Source organism: Teleopsis dalmanni, chromosome 1 (genome assembly GCF_002237135.1).
Source record: "Teleopsis dalmanni isolate 2A chromosome 1, ASM223713v2, whole genome shotgun sequence".
Lineage (NCBI taxonomy): Eukaryota > Metazoa > Arthropoda > Insecta > Diptera > Diopsidae > Teleopsis > Teleopsis dalmanni.
The window spans coordinates 131,477,848-131,487,781 of record NC_051846.1 but is presented as its reverse complement, the minus strand read 5'-3'; the positions used below and the strand labels follow the sequence as shown (position 1 = coordinate 131,487,781).

The window sequence follows — 9,934 nt, the reverse complement described above, 5'->3', positions numbered from 1 at the left end:
CATAAACTTACTATTTTTATAAAATTTCGTCTACGTAAAAAATTATTTAAACAAATAAATAAAGCCAACCGCGAACATACGCACACACGACAAGCAAAACAAAGCCAACCGCGAACACACGCACACACGACAAGCAAAACGAAGCCAACCGCGAACACACGCACACACGACAAGCAAAACAAAGCCAACCGCGAACACCCGCACACACGACAAGCATAACAAAGCTGACAGCGAATTATACTTGTGCGGTTGTGCGTGCAATCAAGCAAAGCAAAGTGTCGTATATAAATAGCGGAGATTTTATATGAAAGATCACTTAGCACCGGCACACCGAAGTGAGTAGATCACTACTCCAGCGCTAAGTCCCTTTTTAGAAGCCCATGGTGTTTCGACGCTAAGGCTTAATAAATCAGTAGAAGGTATTGGATAGATTTTATAAACGCCTTTGTTGTTTTGACGTCTTTGGCTAGAAACTAATTACGTAGATTTGGAAAAACCCTTTGATGTTCTGACGTCTTTGGGTAAAAATTATTGAATAGACTTTATAAACGCCTTTGATGTTTTGACGTCTTTGGCTAGAAACTAATTACGTAGATTTGGAAAAAACCCTTTGATCTTCTGACGTCTTTTGATAAAACTTACTGAGTAGAATCAAGACTAGAATAAGTTATTTAAAATAATTTTTTTTTTTTAATAAATAAAATTTTAAAATAATAAAAACAAACGGTCTTTTAACTTTCCTTGGTTTACCAGCTTCGAACTAGTCAATAAAACAAATTTATTGCAACGACCCGGACCGCGACCGAGTAATACCTCAGCAGAATTAAAACGACGAATCCGTCACGTTACATAAGATATACACATTTAGGACCAATGATGCTAATATTTAAAAATATTTTAAGAGTTTATGCAGCTTATAATGCTTTCTTGTTATGATGCTATATTTTATACATTTGCAGTTCCTCATGTGGAAATCATTGATGAGAGAGGTTCAGCTACGCCCGAGAAATATTACAAGACTGGCAGTACCATTGAACTTCTATGTATCATATCAAAAGTCCCGCAACCAACATCGTACATAACATGGCGACATCGAACACGTATGCTTAATTATGACACTAGTCGCGGTGGCATCAGGTAAGTAAAATTAATGTATAATATTAAGAGATTGTGATCAATATTCTATTCAGTAGTGCATAATTTTGCATATCTCTATTTGCAATAATATTTGTGATCCACTTTGGATTCTCAAAACCAGTAGTAATGCTGTTTTGAATTCTGTCGTATTTGCTCAGTCATGGGCAGCTCACACTCACGAGCAGCTCACACTCATGAGCAGCTCACACTCATGAGTAAGAACTAATTATTATGTGAATATAAAAGCTGCTTATGAGATCTCACGAGCCGTGAGCTCAAACAAAAAGCCAGCTTACTGGCAATAGTTTTTTTATTAAATTTAAGTGAATAGTTTTATTTTAATTCATGTAAAACTGAATTGTTTATTTTTTTATTTTCAAATTTTGCGAAAAACAATATAAATAATTAAGTTAGTATGAAACGAATAATTAAGTAAATGCACAAGACTCAAATAAATAGTGGCATGTGTCAAATTGTCCAACGAAAACAACAACAACAATTCCACATTTCTTCATTTCTTAGCATACAGTATTTTCTTGTAAGCAGCGCATAAGCTCTCATGAGCATCAGCTCGAATTCTTGCTCACGAGCGTGAGCCAATTTATAACTTAATGGCTGCTCTTGCTCATGAGCAGGAGCTTCTGTAAGTGGGCTCGCTCGTGTGCGTGAGCAATCGTGTAAAAAAAGTTTTTTGCCTGCTTATGAGCTGTGAGCAGAATGAGCAGAAAATATCGTTCATGAGTAGGCAAATACGAACTCTGGTCAAAACTAAAAAATTGTCTCGAAATAAATTGACAGTGTTTTAAAACATGGTGTGTTCCCAATAATCAATTATTGCTAAGCTCTTCAGTCGCTTAATGTTCTTTCAGCATCTAAATGCCGCATAGAACGAGATTCAAAGAAAATGACGTTTGCTTGTCTTAAGTGAAATTGAATTTAGTTTAATTAATAATTATTTTAGGATTTTATACTTATTCAAACTTATTGTACTATTATTTTACTTAGTACATTATTCTAAGAATTTAGGTGATAATGGATTTATAATAGTAAACTATAATAATAAAATATATAAATTCATGTTCATGATGGAACATTCTGCCGGGGGGTCATAACGTAATAATTCATGTTCATGAGTGAACACTCTGCCGGGCTATTATAAAATTTTAATGATAATTATTAAATACCATTATGTTATAGTAGTTGTATCGCATCCTTCATGTCTGACGCCGTCATCATATATCTATGAGGTATTTCTCCATCCATTTTTCCCAAACCTTCCAATACTTATGCTTGAGAATTACTTCGAACTGCCACTGAACTGGAACTGCATACAACTCTGTTAAGATATTATTTAATGTTTGCGGTGACGCACCACATTTCTGTATTATATATTGTTCCGCCGCCCAGCTAATATAATTAATTGCCGTACAAAATCCTCCGTACTGAGGAGTTCTGGGACCAAACAACAGACATAAAAAGTAATTTGTGTTGAACAAAATTTTTAGATTAATTATTTGTAAATTTGTTTTTTTATTTAATTCAAATTTGCTTTCATCGTTTTTGGTATCACCTGATATACCAAGAAGTTCATCTTCTGCGGATTCCTTTTCGTTGTAATTTTTGTTATTAATATTCTCATTGAATATTTCTTCAGGTGCTTCAGCTTCGCTTTTACTGAGTGTGTCTTCAGGATCTTTAATTTTGAGTTGCGTTTTTAAACCATAGACTTGTTCTTCCAGCAATAGATTATCACGTATCAGTTCATGCAAATTTTTGTTTTTGCCACGCAAGAACTCGACTTCTTTTTCCATATCAGGAAAGCTTGATAGGCACGCATGGTTATTCTTCGTTATTTTTTTCCAGTCCCCATATGAAACGATTTTACTTTCCAAATCTTTTATTTTTGAATTAGTAAAATCAAGTTCATTTAAATCTTTCTCATTTTTTAATTTCAAACTATCACATAAACTTGCTTTTTCTTTTTATATTTCAAGTTCTTTTCTCACACCAGACATTTCATTAGTAAGTAATTGTAATTCCATTGAGAGCTTGTCTGTATGAAGTCGATATTCTTCTAATTCGTTTGTCATACAATTTTTCATTTGACGTGCTTCTGTTTCTATATCATCTTTTGCTTTTTGAAGCTTTTGTATTATATCTTCTGAATACTGCTTAAGATCATTCAACACACGTTGCATTCTTACCAAATCTTGTTCAGCCGCTTGTTCACTTTTACGTACCGCCTGTAGATGTGTTTCTGCATCCTGTATCTTACCTGTGAAAAATTTGTGTTGAAGAAGCTATTACTTCTTCTTGGAGTTTACTTTTGAATTTGCCAAAATCAACATCTTCTAATTTTGACACCTTCAAATATATAAGCTCTGCTTTAAGACGTCTAGTCTCCCAAGGACGTGCTGGCGACTGCTCAGCCTCAGTTAGCTTTTTTACTTTTTTAGTTTTACTTCGGCTTCACGATGCTAATCATTAATATCATCTTCCTCTTTACCTAACTCTTCAGAACGTACTTGATGTTCAATCCGCAACATATAATAATATTTTGCATTATATCTATTTGCCTTTGCCAGCTTTCTATTTCTCTTATTAGCTCCTGTTTTTCTTCCAACTGCAGTTTTTGTATAAACATTTCTTTTAGTTTGAGAATTGTTACTATAAATTCAGACATTATCTCGTCCTTTTCTGCTCTATTGCTGCTACGATGCTTTTTGTTATTTTTATTATTGCAATGTTTAGCCCTGACAATGCTTTTAATTTTCTATAGTCTCTTAGCATTGGTGGGGGAAACTATAGATTTTTTTCGAGTTTTAGAGTTTGTAAGGCTCTAAAATTGGATTATATAATCAAGTGTGTTACCACTGGTGGGGGTCACTTGAGAATTCTTAATTTTATTTCATTTCTCCTTTGAATATAGCACTTTTGCTATATCCGGCTCGAAGGACCAAAATGTACTATTATATTATTAACGTACACTGATTGAGTATTTTGTAGTTACTATTCTAGGAACTTAGGTGATAATGGATTTATAATAATAAACTATAATAATAAAATATATAAATTCATGTTCATGATTGAACACTTATTTATTAAACAATTTTTATGTACTTCTATTTTAAAATACGTAAATTACCAATCAAAATGCATTGGTTATTCCTATAATTTCTATTATACTACTATTCAATAGAATTGCCTATCGTGAAGCGAATAGAAATGACATAACAGGATGAAAGAGTTAATTATTGCTACGCTCTTCAGCAGCTTAAAGTACTTTCAGCATATAAATGCCGCTTAGAACGTGATTCAAAGAAAAAGTACTTTCCTTGTCTTAAGTAAAATTGCATTTAGTTTCATTAATAATAATTTTGGGATATTATATATATTCAAACTTATTTATTTAACAATACTTATGTACTCTTATTTTAATATGTTCTATACTTAATTCTATACGTAATATATGAGGTACATATAGTGTGTATATGTGCATAATTTGTAAACATTGAGTGTACAGTAGAAATTTAGATTCAAGTAGCACAAGGACCACATTTGCTTATCACTATAAGAAAATGATATTACAAATGCATATTTGTGACAGCATGAATCAAAATATTTATTTAAGTAATATGTTATGATCAAAATCAAAGCGTTAAAGCGACAAAAATGCATTAATAATTTTTAACACATTTAGTTTCTCTGTATGGGCACTTGCTTGTCATATATGGCACTGATGTTGGTGATGGACACTACACCATTAACAAGAAAATGATAAATCATATAATACTTTCATTTATAGATGGAAAGCATGGAAACCCACAATGTAAACAAACAAAAACCACCTCGGGGAATTCATAATGGACAAGTTTCATCCATTGGACGTCAAATATAACGTCAAATGTCGATAAAATGACAAATGTGATATGGGTATAAGACCACAAATATCACACAACGTATAAATGTTAGTGTTACACTTATACGTTATAAGTGTAAGCGCATTATTCTGGCAATTAGTTGAAACCAGAAAGACAAAAAAGAGATGCTACTGAGTAAAGAAAACCTAAGAAGTGGTTTGACACTACGAAGAGAGATCGCAATACTAACTAAACAAATAAAATGACAAGTGTAATGTGATATGGGTATAAGACCACCCTTATCACACAACGTATAAGCAAAGAATCTATAATACAAAGAAGTGCCACGCTCATACAAACGAAATACCCATTTTATTTTGCTGGTGGATTTATAATAAATCCACCCAACCTCATGCAACAATGTTCGATCGAGTCACAACTGGTATGATGTTCAGTTCAAACCAATATGTGAGTCAAGTAAGGCTGACAAAAGCCCGACAGCATACGTATTCAATCATACATACTGTAACATAAAATTTACACCAACTAAATTTTACTACACAAATAATACCAAACAACACAAATATAATAAAAACAAAATAAACAACAAGAAAACAAACAACAATAGAAAGAAACTTGTAAACAACGAACCGTTGAAATCACAAGAACAAAGATAGTGCTTGCTTCGCACATCACAAGTATAAAAGGCGAAGTAGACGGCAGTAGACGGGCATTCAGCAAGACAGCGAGCTAAGAACAGGTCGCTCTATATTACGTGTGCTGAAACACCAAGAATCGAAATTTACATCTCGATTTCTATTTTGTTTTATTTTTTTTTATTTTTAATAGAAATACACATTTCTATTAAAAATCATAATTAATAACGAAATTAACATTTCGTTAATAGTAATAGAAATATAAATTTCTATTACTCATTTACTAAAACGAAATCAAATTTTCGTTAGTAAATTACGCGGTAAGGTGATAATACCACATGAGTATTAGCACCCATACCAAATCCATTGTATGAAGAAGAAATTCACATTTCTTCAAACCTTTTGTCAGGGGCGTCGAAATTAACATTTCTACGCCAAAATCCATTGTATAGAGAAGAAATTCCCATTTCTTCAAACCTTTTGTCAGGGGCGCTGAAATTAACATTTCTACGCCAAATCCATTGTATGAAGAAGAAATTCACATTTCTTCAAACCTTTTGTCAGGGGCGTCGAAATTAACATTTCTACGCCAAAATCCATTGTATAGAGAAGAAAGTCACATTTCTTCAAACCTTTTGTCAGGGGCGCTGAAATTAACATTTCTACGCCAAATCCATTGTATAAAGAAGAAATTCACATTTCTTCAAACCTTTTGTCAGGGGCGTCGAAATTAACATTTCTACGTCAAATCCATTGTATAGAGAAGAAATTCACATTTCTTCAAACCATATCACCGTACCAACGTCACCATCCACCGTATTCCACTGTTCCTATCAAATAAATTTATTGTAGGACTGAACCTTGAATCCGGCGAGTAAAACCCCGGCCAGAAAGGTTCGTTACAATTGGCGCCCGAGCAGGGACAGTGGGAACAGAACTGACCAACATCTTCAGTTGAGTATGGAAGACAAACCAACGGTGGTACCATCAGGAATCAAGGAAGTGACAGGACAAGCAGACCGTAAAACAGCAGTCGCTTCGACAAGCGCAAAACGACTAACATCAGGAGGCAAATCTTGGATTTACTTCGCTAAAAAGGAGGAACTGGTGAGTTACGCAGACGAGTTCGGACTAGATTCAAGTGGTTCACTGGAGGAACTTCGGAAAAAACTTTCAACGTTCATGGACTCAGAGGCAGCTGAGAAAGATACCGCCCGGCTACAGGAACTCGCGAAACTACATATCAGAAGCTCATCACCGGGAGTCATTGAAAATAGATGTCCTTCGTTAACTAAGGGAGGAAGTTTAACCATGGCCGAATATCCAGTAATCATCAACCAAGTCAGAAAATGGGGATGCCACTACTCAGGGGAACACGAAATACTACCATTTATAGAACGTATCGAGGAACTGGCAGATATGTACGGAATACATCGGGACTTATTACCGAAGCTAATGCCTGAAGTTCTAAAAGACAAGGCACTGATCTGGTTCAGGAATAACAACAAGCGATGGACCGAGTGGCCATCATTCAAAGCAGATATTTTAGCATTCTTCTTGCCCCCAAGATACTTTGAACAATTAGAGGACAAAATACGAGCCCGCCTGCAACAACCCAGGGAACTGTTCAGAGATTATGTATTGGCACTGCAGAACATAATGCAATATTCAACATACAGTGAAGAGATAAAATTAGAGAGAATCTACCGGAACAGTCGTACCGAGTATCAATGGTATATCCGTAGGAAAGACTTCCAGTCATTATCCGAGCTGTTAACATTAGCTGGGGACCTGGAGGCACTGACCGCTACGGACCGTCAAGTAAGAAACACGCTACCGGCTAAGGAGATCAAAGCAAGAGTGATTGATACATCTGAAGACAAGATCAAAGATGTCAGGACAGCTTGTCGTCGTTGCGGACAACAAGGACACTTGAGGTGGAATTGTCGTTTTTCAAGCATCTTATTTTGCTGGGAATGCGGAAAGAAGGGAAAACGTACAATTGAGTGCTGCAGGAACCAGGGAAACGAGAACAGGGTCCATCGACAGAACGGGGCGATGGGACCTCAAGTCAACACCCCGTCCCACCAGTAGGATGCATGAAGCTCAGTGAATCACGTCTGTCGGCCCAAGTGACTATCAATCAACAAGCCATGAAAGCAACGATCGATACAGGATCCTCGCGAAGTTTCATCAATTCGCAAACGGCAGCAAAAGAAGCGCTCATCAGGCTCACAGTAGTCGAGTATCCACAAGTGATCCCGTTACAGAATCAGTCCAACCTACGTACAAAAAAACTTAGCATGCAGGATCGAAATTATCTAGAACAGCATCCAAAACCACTACAAGAAATTTCACAAACGCCATGTAAATGTCTCACACCTCCACTACAAGGATTGCAACGCCTAATGTCGATTAAAGAAAATCCAGAAGTATTTCAACCAGCCCGAGTAATACCAGAAGAAGTGCAGCGCCAGCAAAACACAGAGTCTAACGCAGAATTACCGAGTCAAGAAATACACCGCCAGCAAAACACAGAGTCTTACACAGAATTACCGAGTCAAGAAAGACCCCGTCAGCAAAACACAGAGTCTTACACAGAATTACCGAGTCAAGAAATACACCGTCAGCAAAACACAGAGTCTAACACAGAATTACCGAGTCAAGAAATACACCGTCAGCAAAACACAGAGTCTAACACAGAATTACCAAGTCAAGAAACACCAGGTCAACGGAACACGGAACCTAACACAGAATTACAAAGTCAGGATACACAACTTAACAAACAGTTGCAAACTCAAGTCCAAGAGATACACCGCCAACGATCTACAAGGGAGTTTCTAGCACAAAGCCAAGAGATACAACGACAGCAAAACTCAGAACCTGACAGACAGTTACAAATTCCAAGCCAAGAATGTCGAGCACAAGTTTCAATTAATCGCGTTAGTCAACAGGAACAACTGCCACCTCAGGAGAACTTTAACGTAGATCAACAGAAGGCAAAAGGAACCACGTCACCAACGCTAGTAAGACAATGTTTCGTCGAGACTGAGATTCCAAATAGTAGTCAAAATCACCAGCAACAAGTAAGACGTTTAGGTATACTTGAACAAAAAGATGACAATCATAACATCATAATCCAAGACAAGTTCTTTAAAATTTTCAAAAATCCAAGGAAACGAACAAGGAATCATTCTACGAGGTAATCAGAGTCCTTCAATTCGATGGAAAAACCGGGGAAGTGTAACATAAAATTTACACTAACTAAATTTTACGACACAAATAATACCAAACAACACAAATATAATAAAAACAAAATAAACAACAAGAAAACAAACAACAATAGAAAGAAACTTGTAAACAACGAACCGTTGAAATCACAAGAACAAAGATACTGCTTGCTTCGCACATCACAAGTATAAAAGGCGAAGCAAACGCAGTAGACGGGCATTCAGCAAGACAGCGAGCTAAGAACAGGTCGCTCTATATTACGTGTGCTGAAACACCAAGAATCGAAATTTACATCTCGATTTCTATTTTGTTTTATTTTTTTTTATTTTTAATAGAAATACACATTTCTATTAAAAATCATAATTAATAACGAAATTAACATTTCGTTAATAGTAATAGAAATATAAATTTCTATTACTCATTTACTAAAACGAAATCAAATTTTCGTTAGTAAATTACGCGGTAAGGTGATAATACCACATGAGTATTAGCACCCATACCAAATCCATTGTATGAAGAAGAAATTCACATTTCTTCAAACCTTTTGTCAGGGGCGTCGAAATTAACATTTCTACGTCAAATCCATTGTATAGAGAAGAAATTCACATTTCTTCAAACCTTTTGTCAGGGGCGCTGAAATTAACATTTCTACGCCAAATCCATTGTATAGAGAAGAAATTCACATTTCTTCAAACCTTTTGTCAGGGGCGCTGAAATTAACATTTCTACGCCAAAATCCATTGTATAGAGAAGAAATTCACATTTCTTCAAACCTTTTGTCAGGGGCGCTGAAATTAACATTTCTACGCCAAATCCAGTGTATAAAGAAGAGATTCACATTTCTTCAAACCTTTTGTCAGGGGCGTCGAAATTAACATTTCTACGTCAAATCCATTGTATAGAGAAGAAATTCACATTTCTTCAAACCATATCACCGTACCAACGTCACCATCCACCGTATTCCACTGTTCCTATCAAATAAATTTATTGTAGGACTGAACCTTGAATCCGGCGAGTAAAACCCCGGCCAGAAAGGTTCGTTACAATACA

General features: G+C 35.7%; 1 protein-coding gene across 1 annotated transcript; it reads right to left on the bottom strand.

The window, feature by feature from the left end:
* Window positions 1–2,264: 2,264 nt before the first annotated feature.
* On the bottom strand, window positions 2,265–3,820 carry LOC119666141 (mitotic spindle assembly checkpoint protein MAD1-like). The gene is made up of 5 exons (XM_038075424.1): window positions 3,663–3,820; window positions 3,462–3,604; window positions 3,146–3,412; window positions 2,708–3,031; window positions 2,265–2,287 (listed from the first exon to the last, which is right to left on the bottom strand). Exons 1-5 carry the CDS (start codon window positions 3,818–3,820, stop codon window positions 2,265–2,267), a joined length of 915 nt encoding a protein of 304 aa, XP_037931352.1.
* Between the last annotated feature and the right edge of the window lie 6,114 nt (window positions 3,821–9,934).